At 28.7% G+C, this 16,170-nt stretch overlaps 1 protein-coding gene across 1 annotated transcript in view; it reads right to left on the reverse strand.

Moving 5' to 3' along the window:
* Positions 1–16,170, reverse strand: part of LOC117179063 (nesprin-1-like) — a 296,643-nt gene that overhangs the window by 3,980 nt on the left and 276,493 nt on the right. The window contains exons 48-51 of the mRNA XM_033370700.1: positions 12,565–15,297; positions 8,786–8,970; positions 7,847–8,353; positions 3,883–4,123 (exon numbers count right to left, since the gene is read on the reverse strand). Of these exons, the coding sequence (XP_033226591.1) occupies positions 3,883–4,123; positions 7,847–8,353; positions 8,786–8,970; positions 12,565–15,297 (3,666 nt within the window). The remainder of the gene's footprint in view (positions 1–3,882; positions 4,124–7,846; positions 8,354–8,785; positions 8,971–12,564; positions 15,298–16,170) is intronic.

Below are 16,170 nucleotides of genomic sequence, written 5' to 3' on the forward strand. Positions count from 1 at the left end.
AGAAGATTCATCTTTTGGGTTGAAAATTCCACTGTTTGGTCCAAAATTCATATTTAATTAAAAATTCATCACTATGATTAAAAATTAATATCTTTGGCTGAAAATTCGTGTCTTTTTAGTTCAAAATTAGTTTTTTTAACTGGAGATGTAACTATTCTATTTTGCCTTTCTTTAACATTTACTTTTCTAACTGCAAATTGAACTATTCTAGTTTTTGTTTGTAAATTTATATTTTTTAGGTAAAAATCTATATTTTTAGGTAAAAATTTATATATCTTATTGAAACTATTATTTAGTAGGAAATTCATCTTTTGGATTGAAAATTGAATTATTTTGTTCCGAAGTATTTTTTTTTTTAATTGATTGTTTTAACTGAAAATTAAATTCCTTTATTTTTGGTTAAACAATAATTTTCTATGGAAAAAATAAATTATTCTGTTGAAAATTCGATTTTTTTGGTTGAAAAATGATATTTTTGGATGAAAATTCATATACTTTGTTTGAAAATGAGTCTTTTTTGGTAGAAAATTAATCTTTTGGGTTGCTAATTCAACTATTTGGTTAAAAAATCATACTTTTGGCTGAAAGTCATTCTTTTTATTTCAAAATTTATTTCTTAGGTTCAAAATTGATCTTTTTGATTTGAAACTTTAACTAAAAAGTGTTTAAAATGTATTTATAATCAAAAATTTTTACGTCAAAATTAAGATAGCTTTGAAAGAGATTTTTTTCATGATAAAAAGTAAAAATATTTTTTACGAGAATAAATTCTGTTTAAAAAATTAATTTTTATAGTATATTACATTCAATTTGAAACGCTTTAAGTTCAATTTTCAGCAGTAAAGATGAATTTTCAAGTAAGAAGATTAATTTTCTACCAAACAGGTGAATTTTCAAATGAATGAATTTCAAATGAATTTTTTATAAAATAGTTTAACTTTTAAGTAGTTAAAATTTTTAACAAAAAAACATTTTAATTTTAAATGGAGAAATTAAAAAAAGGAGATGAATTTTCAATTAATGTGATAAATCTTGAACAGAAAAATTATTATTTAACAAATGAGTTCAACGTTCAGCCAAACAGTTTAATTTTTAAGTAAAAAATATATTTTTAACCAAAAATGTCTTAACGAAAAATACAATAGTTGATAATTTAACCCAAAACGATTTTAATTTTACATGAAAAAACAGTCGAATTAATCCAAGAAGATGAATTTTCAAGAAAATAGTTGATTCTTCAACTAAAAGAGCTTTTTTAATCAAAAAAATTCAACAAAAAAGATCAATTTTTCAATAAAAAGATGAATTTCAAGGAAAAATGTATTATTTCATACAAATTGTTAAATTCCCAAGCAAAAAGACGAATTTTCTAAACAAAAGGTGAAATTTGTAACCACTTAAATAAGAATTGTCAATAAAATAGTGGAATATTCAACCGAAAAGATGATTTTTTTGTTAACAAAATAGCTTACAGAGATTAATTTTTATGCTATATTACATTCAATTAAGAAGATTAATTTTCTACCAAAAAGACGAATTTTCAAATATGTAAAGTGATGAATTTCAAACTGAAATGATCATTTTTTACCAAAATATACAAGTTTTAAACAAAATACATTAATTGTTAACCGAATAGTATTTAATATTCATCATGAAAAGATCAATTTTTAATATAATAAATGGTTTTTTAATAAGCTAAGGAATTTCGACTTAAAACATTTTTAGTTTAAAATATAATTCCTGATAAAAAAAAACGAATTTTCAAAAAATGGAGAAATTTAAAAATAGAAGCGTTTAATTTTCAGTTAAAAAATTAATTTTTAACCAAAAAGATCTTAAAGATAAGTATAATAGCTTATATTCCAACCCGAAAAGATTTTAATTTTAAATAATATAAAAAAGTTGAATTAATCCAAAACGACGAATTTTCAACAAAATAGTTAATTCTTTGACCAAAAATATTTTTTAGCCAAAAAACAAAAAAAATCAAACTAAAAAGAAGAATTTTCAACTAGAATGATTAATCCGTTATCAGAAACATGTATTTTTAACAAAGTAGTTCAATTTTTAAACAAGTACTTGAGTTTTCAATCGTAACGATCAATTCTCGACGAAAAATGTAAAAATTAATATTTTAACTAAAAGAGACTTTTATTTTTTATCAATAATCTTTAAATTTATTCAAAAAGATTGTGTTTTTGATAAAAATATGTGAATTTTTCAACCAAATTCTTGAATTTCCAATCAAAAAGAAGAATTTTTACAAAAAAGGTGAATAAATAAGTTAATTTTCAACTAAACTTTTGACTTTTGTAACAAAATAGTCGAATTTTCAACCAAAAAGATTATTTTTCAACAAAATAGTTTTAAAAAATATAGTTTCGAGGAAATAATTTTCTTAAAAAATGAGTTTTTCTCAAAGTAGTTCAACTTTTAAATAAAATAGTTGAATTTGTTACCAAAATAATGGAATTTTCTACGAAAATACGAGTTATAACTAATTTTACACCAAAAATAGTTGATTTTCACCCCCCCCCCCCCTAGAAAAATAATTTTCTACCAATTAGTCGAATTTTTAAACAAAAAGGATGATTTTTTTAACAAAATTATTTCATTTTTAACCAAATAATTCAATTTTCAACCACATAATTAAGTTTTCAACCAAGTAGTAGATTCTTCAATAAAGAAGATTAATTCTCAAACAAAAATGTACATGAATAGGATTTTTTATTTATTTTTAATACTTTTAAAGTGTGTAAGAAAATACGTAAAACGGCGTGTATAATCGGTGAAAAGTATGCAAGTAGACTTTTAATCTTTTGAGTGAAAAAATTTAGTTTTTTAAAATGAAATTTTTGGGGGGGAAATTGAATTTTTATGGTTGAAAATTAATTTTTTAAATTAGTGGACCGCTGTGATTCCTAGGACATAGAATGAAAAATTTGAACGTAAACAAATCTGTTTACGCACAACTAAGATTGATTTAATTATCTTCATTACCTGAAATGCGTTACTTTCTGAAACTTCAAATGATCTTATTTAAAGTGTTTTGAAATTAAAATCTTTTTTGGTTAAAATGATATCAACTACTACATTTTTCGTGAAGAATTTATATTTTTTGGTTGATAATATAACTAATTTGTTAAACATTCTTTTGTTTTGGTTAAAAGTTCATTTTTTGTTACAAAAAACTTAACGATTCATACTTATCTGATATAAAAAGTTTGTAATATTAAATAAAATCCTCTTCAAAATAAAATCCTTTTTTACCTCAAATTGAACGAATGGATCGCTGTGATCTCTGGGAGTTAGAATTAGTGCAATATTTGTAAAAAATTTGAACGTAAACAAATCTGTCTACGCAGAACTAAGATTGATTTAATTATCTTCATTACCTGAAATGCGTTACTTTCTGAAACTTCAAATGATCTTATTTGAAGTGGTTTGAAATTAAAATCTTTTTGGTTGAACTTATATTAACTATTACATTTTTCGTGAAGAATTCATATTTATTGGTTAAAAATATAACTAATTTGTTAAACATTCTTTTATTTTGATTAAAAGTTCATTTTTTTTACAAAAATATTAATATATTATAATTTATTAATATTTAATAATAATAATTAATAAAGTACAATATTAAATAAAATGCTCTTTAAAATAAAATCCCTATTTACTTCAAATTGAACGAATGGACCGCTGTGATCCCTGGGACTTGGAAATTTGTGCAACAATCTACTAAACAAATGTGTTTACGCATAACTAAAATTGATCTAAATTATCTTCAAGACCTGAAATCAGAGACTCTTTGAAACTTCAACTGATTTTATTTGAAGTGGAGATCATAGTTTGGAAGTTAGAGTTTGATGGGAATCAACTTACATCTCTGGAGAGTGATGCTAGGGAAGTTGTAGCTTCAAGACCAACATCTCGAGGATCTAGGCCGAGGGTTGCTCCCAGTTTAACGACATACACTCCAGTGAGTCTTCGGAGTGATTGCAGCCGGAGCCTCAGTTCTTGAAGCCTTTCCCGGGCTTGGTCGTCTTCATCAAGTAACTGATCGGCTGATTCTTTCAGGGAAAGGACGCGGGGTTCGCATCGCTCCAGATCACTGCGCAATTCCCTAAAAAGACGAATGAAAATGGTAAAAAAAAAAGAAAATAATCAGAAACAGGGTTGCCAGAGGTCAGAAATTTAAAGCTGGCCAGGGAAAGCCAGGAAATGACAGGGAAAACCTGAAAGAGTCAGAGAATTTTCAATAAGGGATCATCCATAAACTATGTTACTAGTTTTTGGTTTACTGAAAGTAACATAGTTTTTAGATAAAACCAGATTTTACGTTTATACTAATTTTATGGTTTTTGTTTATGGCGAGTCAAGTTGCCAATTTGACTGTATTTTGTACGTGACCGTGTGGTGAATTATAAAGTTCGGTAATAAATCAAAAATTAAAATAAAGTGATTTTGAAAAAGTGTTGTAATGTACCTAATTAAATTTTATGTGATAGATAATCCGGGTATTATTATATTTTTAACTAGGAAAGGTCAATTTTTAACAAAAAGTGGAATGGTTAAACTTTTAACCCTCAAACCGCACACTGGTGCGAATTCGCACATGACAGTGATTAAATAAATATATATATATATATATATATAATATGTTTATATATATAATTAATATTCATTATCATGTGCAAATTCGCACCAGTGTACCGTTTGAGGGTTAAAAGTTTAAGCATTCCACTTTTTGTGTTTACGTAGACAATATAGGCAAATTGACTCATCATAAAAAAAAAATTTAAATAAAAAAAAAAATATGTTAAATATGTTGAATTGTCAAATCAAAAATATGGAATTTTGATCAGAAAGTTAATTGTATACAAAAAAATGCATTTTTAAGAAAATAGTTCAACTTTAAAACCTAGTTGTTAAATTTTTAACCAAGAAGACGAATTTGTAAACAATTAAACTATTAGCTTTCGATCCAAATGGTTTTTTTTTTTTTTTACCAAATTCAAGAACTCTCAACCAAAAAATCGAATTTTGAACTAAATAAGATGAATTTTTGAACAAACAGATTAATTTGCTAACAAAAAAGACGAGTTTTCAATAAAATTCCAGAATTATAAAAAAAGTCCAATTTTCAACTAAAAAAGAAATCTTAAGCGAAAAGAATAATTTACTTCCAAAAAAGACGAAATTTTAATCAAATTCAAGAGATCTCAGACAAAAAATTGAAGTTTCAACTAAAAAAGATGAATTTTTAAACAAAATGATCAATTTACTACCAAAGAAGACGAATTTTCAATAAAGTTCAAGAATTATAAACCAAGAAGTTGAATTTTTAAGAAAGAAGGAAATGCTTTTTTTAATGTTTAAAAAAGTAGTTCAACTTTAAAATATAGCCCTTAAACTTTTAACCAAAAATAACAACTTTCAAACAAAAATATTAATTTTCTGCCGAAAAAGACGAATTTTTAAATAAAATTCAAGAATTATCAACCAAAAAGTTGAATTATTAACTAAAAAAGATGATTTTTTAAACAAACAGATTAATTTACTAACAAAAAGACAAATTTTCAATAAAATTCCAGAATTCTAAAAACTGGTCAAATTTTCAACCAAAAAAGATGAATTTTTAACAAAACTCAAGAATTCTAAACCAGAAAGTTGAAACTTCAACTATAAAAGAATTTTTAAACAAAAAGATTAATTTAGTGCTAAAAAAGACGAATTTTCAATAAAATTCAAGAATTCTTAACCAAAAAGTTGAATTTTCAACTGAAAAAGATAAACTTTTAAAGAAAAAGAATAATTTACTCCCAAAAAGATGAATTTTTAACAAAGTTCAATAATTCTAAACCAAAAAGTTCAATTTTTAAGAAAGAAAGAACAATTTTCTTCAATTTTTAAAAAAATAGTTCCACTTTAAAACATAGTCGTTAAACCGTTAACCAAAAAGATAAACATTCAAACAAAAAGATTAATTTTCTACCGAAAAAACACGAATTTTTCGTAAAACTCAAGAATTCTCAACCAAAAAGTTGAATTATTAACTAAAAAAGATGATTTTCTCAACAAAAAGATTAATTTAGTACCAAAAAGATGAATTTCCAATAAAATTCCAGAATTATCAACCAAAAAGTTGAATTTTTAAGAAAAAAGGAAAATCTTTTTTTTTATGTTTAAGAATGTAATTCAACTTTAAAACATATCTCTTAAAATTTTACAAAAAAATAATTTACTACCAGAAGAGACGAACTTTCAATAAAATTTAAGAATTGTAAAAAAAGTCCAATTTTCAACTAAAAAATATGAATTTTTAAAGAAAAAGATTAATTTCCTCCCAAAAAGACGAATTTTTAATAAAGTTCATGAATTCTAATTTACTCACAAAAAGACGATTTTTTAATAAAATTCAAGAATTCTAAACAAAAAAGTTTAACTTTCAACTAAAAAAGAATTTTAAAACAAAAAGATTAATTTTCTACCGCATTTTAAACCTCTTCCCTTACGGAATAAACGTATGATTTTATAATTTGTTTATTTTGTATTTTTTTTTTGGTTCAGGTTTTATATTGTGATTAAAAATTTAATTAGTTGGTTTAAAATTGTATTATTTTATTGAAAATTCAAAAATGTTGGGCAAAAGTTTTTGTTATTAGTTAAAAAAATGAACTGTTTTGTAGAAAATTCGTATTTTCAGGTTGAATTTTTGAATTGCAAACTAATTTTTTGAACCTAACATTTAACTATTAGATTTGTTTGTTGAAACATTTTTTTCTTGTAAATAATCAAATATTTGATTTTAAATTCATGTATTTTCTTAAAACTTCATCTTTATTGGTGAAAAATTAATCTTGTTTAAAAATTGATTCCTTTATTTGAAAATTCATCTCTTGGGTTCAAATTCTTTTTTGTTTTTTTTTTGGTTCAACAATAATGCTTTCAACTAAAATTGTAACTATTCCATTTTTTGTTAAAAATATCTTTTTGAAATCAAAATTTGCAACTATTTTGTTCAAAATCAATTTTTTTATTTACAAACTTTACTATTCTACTTTTTGTTTAAAATCTGATATAAAAATTGATTAATTTTATTGAAAATGTAACTATATTGTTTGAAAATTCGACTTTTTAAATTAAAAATTTAACCATTCAATCTTTTGTCAAATCCATCTTTTTTGCTTAAAAAAATTACTTTTTTGGTTGAAAATTTATCTTTTGGATTTAAACTTACTTTGGTAGAAAATTTTAATATTTTGCTGATAACTCGATTTTTAAAATTGCCAAATCATTTTTTTAATCAAAAATTGGTCTATTCTATTTGTTTAAAATCCATTTTTTTTGGTTGAAAATTCATCTATCGGGTGGAAATCTCATGTTTGTTGTTAAACAATAATTTTTTAACTGAAATTTTAACCATCCGATTTTCTATTTTAAGGTGAAAATTGATCTTTTTTATTTAAAAATTAAACTATTTGGTTTATTTGAACATATTGATTTTCTGCTAAGTCTTACTATTGTTTGTATTAAATATTTTTAGATGAGAAGCAGTACAATTTGATCCCTTCTTCTTCTTACATAATTTGTGGATGACCTCTTATAAAATTATGTATTATTTTTAGAATCAAAAGTATTTATATTAAATCTAGAAACATTTTTTTTATTAAAGTACTTGATCTCCTAAAAGGTGTTCTCGTCTTTTCATACATAAAAGAATAATTTATATTGTTTTAAAAAAATGAAAAACTGGTCATCGAAAATTCAGGGAAGGTCAGAAAGTTTTGAAATTGGATTGCATAGCAACCATAGCCATAAATTAATATAAAAATTAAAAACTTACTTGAACTTTTGGTACTTGATACGCAGAAGATCAGGATCTTCAGTCAAGTCGATTGGTTCACACGCTCTGATTGCTATCTCCATTTTTTCCAACCAGGACAGCAACTCTTCAATAATGAGATGGAATTGAGTGTTTTCCATGAGAGCACTTTGCAAGGCAGATTGCCATCTTTTAGCTGCTTCACAAGCTCGCTCCCATTTTGCATTAGCATCTTCTAATCTCTTCTGAAGTTCCTTGGAACGATCAGTTTCTTCGGAATGATCAGCTAGATGTGCCCCAACAATATTCAAACTGACAACGATGCTTCTGTGACTATCAAGGTCAAGCAGGAATTCCCGTTGATCTTGAATCACATCCTCCAGTTGTTCGATATTGCTTGGTGGTGAGTCTTGTTCACTCTGAGTTCCTTCAGCGAATTCCAACCACTTTTCTAATCTCCAAAGGTCGTTGTCTAGTTGAGCCCAATTCCGACGCGAGCAAATAGGACACGTTAATCTGCCAGCGTCACTAGAATAAATCACAGAGAATTAGCTCATCTCGAGTATTTTGGAAATTCGGTAAATATCTTTTGACTTCAAGTCCATTTCTTCGGTGCAAGGTCTAGAAATACGAATACTAGAGTGTTTCAAATTGCTTTATGAACTGATTACTATTCGAAACGATTGTGGTGATTGTCAGCCCCTTAAAAGTTTGTCTAATGAGAGTGCGGAAGGTGAAATCTTAAGTTAGAACTCTGAAAAGACTCACTGTAAGTAAAGTTTAATTATCAGCAGGAGGTGACCTACAGATGAAAGATGGATTACCAAGACGCTTTGGTACTTAGTACATGTCGATTTAAAATGTCTCTACTGAAACTGATATGATCCTATCATCAATGATGATCTTAAGAGAAAATGACAACATTAATCAGAGGATAAAAATTGAAAAAATAGAACTCACTTCATTTCCCTAATTTGTTGTTCTCGGGATCTTGCTTGGGTTAGAAGATTCTCATGTCTAGAAACAAGATCTGATATTTCAGAATTCTTGGCACATTCTTTGTCAAATTGTCCATCATCCAAGAGAAGATTATGCAAGTGCCTTGCCAGGTCTATCGTTGATTGAGAACTTCCAATTAATTTAGCCTGTGTAATAGCAATTGAATCTTATAATAATATACTAGACCCAGAAGTGTCGGAGCCATAGGGGGAAATCCCCCCCCCCCCCCAGGAATCTCTCAGGGAGGGGAAAAGTATTGATTTGCAACCCTCTGAAATCGAGTGATTAAATTCATTATATCGTAGAAATTTTTCCAAAAATCTAGCTTAAATCTTTGTGAAATAATTGATGTTTTTGTGAAATCTTCTTAAAATATCCGAAATCTTTGCCAAATATTTGAAATCTTTGGGAAGTTATCGAAATATTTTGCAAAATCTTTGAAATCTTTGTCGAATATTTCGACATATTTGTAAAATATTAGGAAATATTTTTTTTAATTGCTGAAATCTTTGAGAAATCATTGAAGTCCGTTAAATCTTCTAAATCTATCTTAAATCTTTGAGAAATATTTCAAATATTTTATAAATATTTGATAATATTTTTGAAATGATTAAAATTTTTGGATAATCATTGTAAGTCTGTGAAATCTCTTAAATTTATCCCAAATTTTTTCGAAACCTTTAAAGTCTTTGTGATATCTTGGGGAAATCACTGCAATCTTTGTGAAATCTTTAGAAATCTTTGCGAAATATTTCAAATATTTTCTAAATATTTGATCATTGAAATCTTTGAAATCTATCCGAAATTTTTACGAAATATTTCAAATATTTATAAAATATTTATGAAATCTTTGGCAAATACCATTGAAATCTTGATGAAATATTAAAAATATTTGGTATATATGTTAAATTGTTGAAGTCTTTGTGATATCTTTTTAAACTATTCGAACTTTTTGCGAAACGTTTGAAATCTTTGTAAAAATGCTTAAAAAATCATTAAGTCTTTGTCAAATATGCGAACTATTTCAGAAATATTTGATAATATTCGTGAAATTCTCTAAATTTTTGTAAAACATTTAAAATCTTTAAAAAATCACTGAAATTTTGTAAAATTTTTGAAATATTTTTGGAAAATTTTGTGATATCTTTAGGAAATCATTGCGATCTTTGTGAAATTTTTGGAAATCTTGGCGAAATATTTTATAAATATTTGATCATATTTTTAAATGCTTGAAATCTTTGGAAAATATTTGAAATATTTGAAATCTTTGGGAAATAATTGAAATATTTGTGTAATCTTTAAAAAACTTAGAATTATTTTTTATACATTTTTGAAATTATTGAAATATTTGGAAAATCCTTTATGCCTTTATGAAATCTTTAAATCTATCCGAAATCTTTGTAAAATCATTTCTAAATATTAGAAACCTTTTAAATGTTTGGTGAATCATTCAAACTACCCTTTGTGAAATTCTTAGAAAATCATTCAAATCTTTGTGAAATATGACAAATATTTTTGAAGTATTTGATAATATTTGTGAAATTCTTTAAATATTTGGGAAATAATTGAAATCTTTTTGAAATCTGAAATAATTTTGAAACATTTGTTAAATTTTTAAAATTTGTGTGAAATCATTTATGCCTTTGGGAAACCTTTTAAATCTATTCTAAATCTTTGTAAAATGTTTTTGAAAATCAGTGAAGTCTTAGTGAAATCTTCATAATCTATCCGAAATCTTTGCGAGATTTTTTTAACCTTTGGAAAATTATTCTGATCATTGTGAAATCTATAAAAAATATTTGGTTATATTTGTGAGATTATTAAAATCTTTGTAAAATATTTTAAATCTATCCGAAATCTTTCTGAAATATTAAAAATATTGGGTAGTATTTGTGAAATTCTTGAAATCTTTGTGAAATCTTTGGGAAACAATTAAAGTCTTTGTAAAATTGTTTAAATCTATCCAAACTCTTTTCGAAGTATTTGAAATCTGTGAAATATTTGAGAAATAATTGAAATCTTTCTGAATTATTAAAAATATTGGCTAATATTTGTGAAAATCTTGAAATCTTTTTGAAATTTTTGGGAAATAATTGAAGTCTTTGTAAAAAATTTTTTAATCTATTCAAAATTTTTGCGAAGTATTTGAAAGCCATGAAATCATTGAAATCTTTGTGAAATATTTGGGAAATCATTTAATTCTTTATAAAATGTTTTTAATCTATCCGAAATCTTTGCGAGATTTTGTTAACCCTTGGGAAATCTGTAAGAAATATTTGGTTATATTTGTGAAATTATTAAAATCATCGTGAAATCGTTGAGAAATAATTTAAATCTTTGGGAAATAATTAAAATCTTTGTAAGTTTTTTAAAATCTATCCGAAATCTTTGCGAAGTATTTGAAAACTGTGAAATCTTTCAGAAATCATTGAAATTTTTGTGAAATGTTTGTCAAATATTAGAAACATTGGGTAATATTTGTGAAATTCTTGAAATCTATGGGAAATAATTAAAGCCTTTGTAAAGTTTTTAAATCTATCCAAAATCTTTGCGAAGTATTTGAAATCTGTGAAATCTTTGAGAAATCATTGAAATCTTTGTGAAATTTTTGGGAAATCATTGAATTCTTTGTAAAATCTTTTTAGTCTATCCGAAATCTTTGCAAGTATTTGAAAACTGTGAAAACTTTGAGAAATCATTGAAATCTTTGTCAAATCTTTGTGAAATCTTTGGGAAAATCATTGAATTCTTTCTAATATCTTTTAAATCTACCGGCCTTCTTAGATAAGTATTTGAAAACTGTGAAATCTTTGAGAAATCATTGAAATTTCGGTGAAACCTTTGTAAAATCTTTTTGAAATATTAAAAATATTGAGTAATATTTGTGAAATTCTTGAAATTTTTGTGAAATCTTTGTGAGATCATTGAATTCTTTGTAAAATATTTTTAGTCTATCCGAAATCTTTGCGAAGTATTTGAAATCTTTGTGAAATGTTTGTGAAATGTTTGGAAAATCATTGAAGTCTTTGTAAAATCTTTTAAAATCTATCCCGAAATCTTTGAGATATGTTTGAAAACTGTGAAGTCTTTGAGAAATCATTGAAATTTTTTCCAAATCTGAGATGTTTTAAAAAATATTTGAAATATTTTTGAAATATTTGACAATATTTGTGAAATTATTAAAATCTTTGTGAAATGTTTGGGAAATAATTTACGTCTTTTAAAAAATTTTTTAATCTATCCAAAATCTTTGCGAAGTATTTGAAATCTTTGAGAAATCATTAAAATCTTTGTGAAATCTTTGGGAAATCATTGAATTATTTATAACATCTTTTTAATCTATCAAAAATCTTTGCGAAGTATTTGAAATATTTTTGAAATCTTTGGGAAATCATTGAAGTCTTTGTAAAATATTTTGAAGTCTATCTGGAATCTTTGAGATATATTTGAAAACTATGAAGTCTTTGAGAAATCATTTAAATTTTTTTCAAATCTTTCTGAAATCTTTTAAGAAATATTTGAAAGATTTGTCAATATTTGTGAAATAATTGAAATCTTTGAGAAATCATTGCAATTTTTGTAAAATGTTTAAGAAATATATTGTTAATTTATTATTATTTATGTAAAATTTGCATCTAGTATAATATTCACCTGTCCCCACCTAGAGAAACAAGGCTCCGCCACTTCTGATTAGACCAAGGTAACCAATTTAAAAAAATCAATCAATAATCAATACTCACGATTGTCTTGGCAGCAGTTGTGAGTCCAGAGCCAGGAGTTGGCTCAGGAGAAACGGCATTTTCCAATGAATCCAAAGCTGAGCGACACTCATTAATCGCAGCTTCCAATTCAATCAGATAAGCGTCGCATGATGTCATTCTCACCAGTTTAGGTAAAGTGTCCACCTGTACAGCAGAATCCTGTTCGAACTTCAAGGTCTCAACCTGAACCGCTTCATCGACTTCCAACCTCTCCTGGGTTTCAATTTCCACCCGAAGATTCGTCACTCTCGTTCTTATGTCCCTCCAAAGCAATTGGTACTCATCCACCAGCTCCTGAATCGTATTTACATCATCAGGATGACTTTCTCTCATCACCACCAGTGCCAACTCATCAGCCCTCTGAAGAGTAGCATTCTGGGTTGCCAGTTCGTTCTCAATCGACCCTAATTGCTGCAACTTTTTCCTGGGTGTAGCTTGCTTCGGGGAAGTCAGATGTTGAAGTTCTGTTAGTCTAACATCCACCTGAGTCAAGCCCACTACTGCAGATCCGTGAGCAGTGATAAACTCCCGATATACCTTCTGCTCTTGTCTCAAAGCTGCCAAAACAACATTAACCCTGTGGCTTAAACCGTGCCACCTATCTATTACCTGACGAATTTTACTCGTGAGGTATTTCAGATTCTCCGGTTCCAGACCTCCTTTCGCGAGGCGACTGTAACTTTGTTCAAGTGTCCTTAAAGTAGAACTATTAGATCTGATCTCTTCCGAAATCTTCTTAGCCGTCACTATCGCCTTTTCAGATTCTTCTTTCGAAATATCCTTCGCATCATTCTCCAATTCCTGGAGTCTTCGTTCCATTTGATCCAGCCACTCCTCATGTCCAGATCTCACACTCTCCAGCTCTTGGAGGAGCTTCCAAGTCAAGATGATCTGCCTCTTGCGTTCCGCTGACCTTATACAAGTCGCCTTCCACCTTTTCTCCAAGCCCTCCATTCCAGTTTTAATCGCATCAGTGTTGAAAGAAGCTTTCCATGCGTCGCAATCGCCGAGCAGAATCTCGCAAAGATTCAAAACCTCTCCTACATTTCCACTCTCAGCTTCTATCATCTTCTGTAGCTGCTCGTGATCCTCAAGTTTCTTATCAACTGTATTTTGAATTATCGATTCTATCGTGAAAGGCTCCGAGAGTTGAGATTCAATTCCTCCGAGCCAGGCTCTTATCTCTGCTATCCGTGTCTCAAGTGTGCTCATGGTCGTCACAAGGTCAATCAGCTTGTTCGCTCGCGCTTTTCCAGAAGTTAGCAAGCGTGACCATCTCTCGTTGATCTCTTCTAGAGAAGATTGAAGCTTATCTTTCTCGTGACTTTCAGCTACGTCTATCAGATCTTGACCAGTGTTTTGAAGCCACTCGAGTTCCCTCTGCTTCAGGGACATTTCAGCCTGAAGCTCACACTCTATCCTCTTCAAAGCTTCTTCAGGTTCATCCAAAACTCTCGTATCACAATTATTAATCCTCGCCTCAGCATCGTCTAACCAAACCATCAACCTTCCTAGTCTGTTCTCCCATCTCGAGTGCAAACTACACCTCTCACCTAACTTATAAACCAAAAGAGCAAGTTGATGCTCCAGATCTCCGTGTTGTTGCCACAGCAAGGAACTGTGCTGATTGAGCGATTTCATGTCCGAGGGACTAAGGCACTCTCGCAATTGTTCTGTGGTAACTCCAAGGCATTCGAGATCAGTCGTTGTACTCACGAGTTTGCTTTTCAGATCTTGAAGGGACTCTAATTTTTCCAGAGTTTGAGCCAGACTAGAGGGAGGAGAGTGAAAGGCAGCGCTCAAGACTTGACTCACTTCTTGAAACGTGGCAGTGATCTGGCTGGATTGCTCAACATGCCGATCATTCAAACTCCTTATCCTTGTTATAAAATCTCTCCAGGTCTCCAAACTAGCTCTGAGGTTCGCTATCCTCTGAACGTTAGCAGCATGTTCCATTCTGACTGAGACAGCAAGTGTCTCGTCACAACTGACCAAGAGTTTTTCCTGCTGCAGCTGGAGAGATTCAGCCTGCGTTTCTCCACTGGGTATTTTCTCTAGTAGGGACTCAATCCTTTTCAGAATCTTGTCGACTCTTCGTAGGTGGATGAACCTTAACTGGAGACGACTTTTCTCTCTCTCGATGTCTTTGAGCCAGGCCAGGAGCTTGTTCTGGTCTGTCCTGTACTTGTCCCAAGATGAGAGCCTGTCTTGAACTGCAGAGTGTCTTTCCATGATTCTGGCTAGGGTCTCATTGTGCAGATTGGTAAGGGTGTTGAACTGATCTGAAACCGAAAGGTCTCGACCTTCTCCGGCTCTGACCATTAGGATCAGGTTCTGCTGATCAGTGAGGAGATTCTTGTGGACCTCGCAGAGGTTCCTGTGTTCCGAGAGACCGTTGTAGTCACCTGGAACGTCGTTTGAGAGGAATTCTTGAACGTGAGAGAGGTATTCTTGCCAGAGTTTTAGAGCAGCTGCAACGTCCTGAGATTTCACGAGACGAGCAGAGAGTCTGTGGTATTGTTGGAAGGTTTCCCGGAAGACACGTTGCCATAATTGGAGAACATCTACGATTGTTGGTTCCTGGGTTGATGTTTCTAGGGCTCGTTCCTTGATGGATTGGAGTTGAGGTTCGGTGCGGGTTAGGGCCAGAAGATGGTTCCGAAGTAGCTTTAACTGATCATTTGATTCTTCTTGTCCTACTGATGTTATACTCTGAAAAAAAGAGAATGATCAAGTCTAGAATTTTTTAAATGAGAACCACTCCCTAACAGCATACAATATTGCAGCGGTGTTACTGCATTAATGCATGACAAAATTGGCAATATTCACGAACAAAATTGCATAAATATTACAATAATTCATAACACAGTTTTAGTGGCGAGATATAAAAAATAATAAAATATGAATGCGAAATTTCGCAGAACATTATTGCAACATTTCGGCAATATTTTTAAACAATATTGGTTGGGAGAGAACATTAATTACACATTAAAAATTAAATTAAACATTAAGCATTAATGTTTAAAAAGAGATAAAAAACGTTAAGGAATTAAATTAATTAAATTCATTAAAAAAAAAAACTAAAAACATTTTTTGAACCCCCTATGAATTAATTGAATTAGGAAGAATTAAAAAAAGTCAGGGGAATTCCAAGGAATTGAAAAGAATTCTGGATAAGTTAATAAGAATTCAGGATGAATTTCAAATGAATTAAAATAAATTGGAAAAGATTTTGAAAATGGTAAAATTATTGAAATCTTTGTGAAATAATTGAAGTCATTGTAAAATCTTTTAAATCTATCCGAAATATTTGCGAAGCATTTGAAAACTGTGAAATCTTCGTAAAATCTTTTGGAAATCATGGATTTTTTTCTAAAATATTTTAAGTCTATCCAAAATCTTTGCGAAATCTTTGAAAACTGAAATTTTTTAGGATTTTTTGTATTTATTATCAGTAATTATTTACTATTTATTGTTTATTTACTATTACGAGGGTGGATTGATAAGTTTCCGGCCTGACCAAGAAAAACAACGTTTTTAAGAATTTTTTTTTTTATTTCTCAACATAATCTCCTCCAAGGCTGA

The sequence above is a fragment of the Belonocnema kinseyi genome, chromosome 8 (genome assembly GCF_010883055.1).
Source record: "Belonocnema kinseyi isolate 2016_QV_RU_SX_M_011 chromosome 8, B_treatae_v1, whole genome shotgun sequence".
In the NCBI taxonomy this organism is placed as follows: domain Eukaryota; kingdom Metazoa; phylum Arthropoda; class Insecta; order Hymenoptera; family Cynipidae; genus Belonocnema; species Belonocnema kinseyi.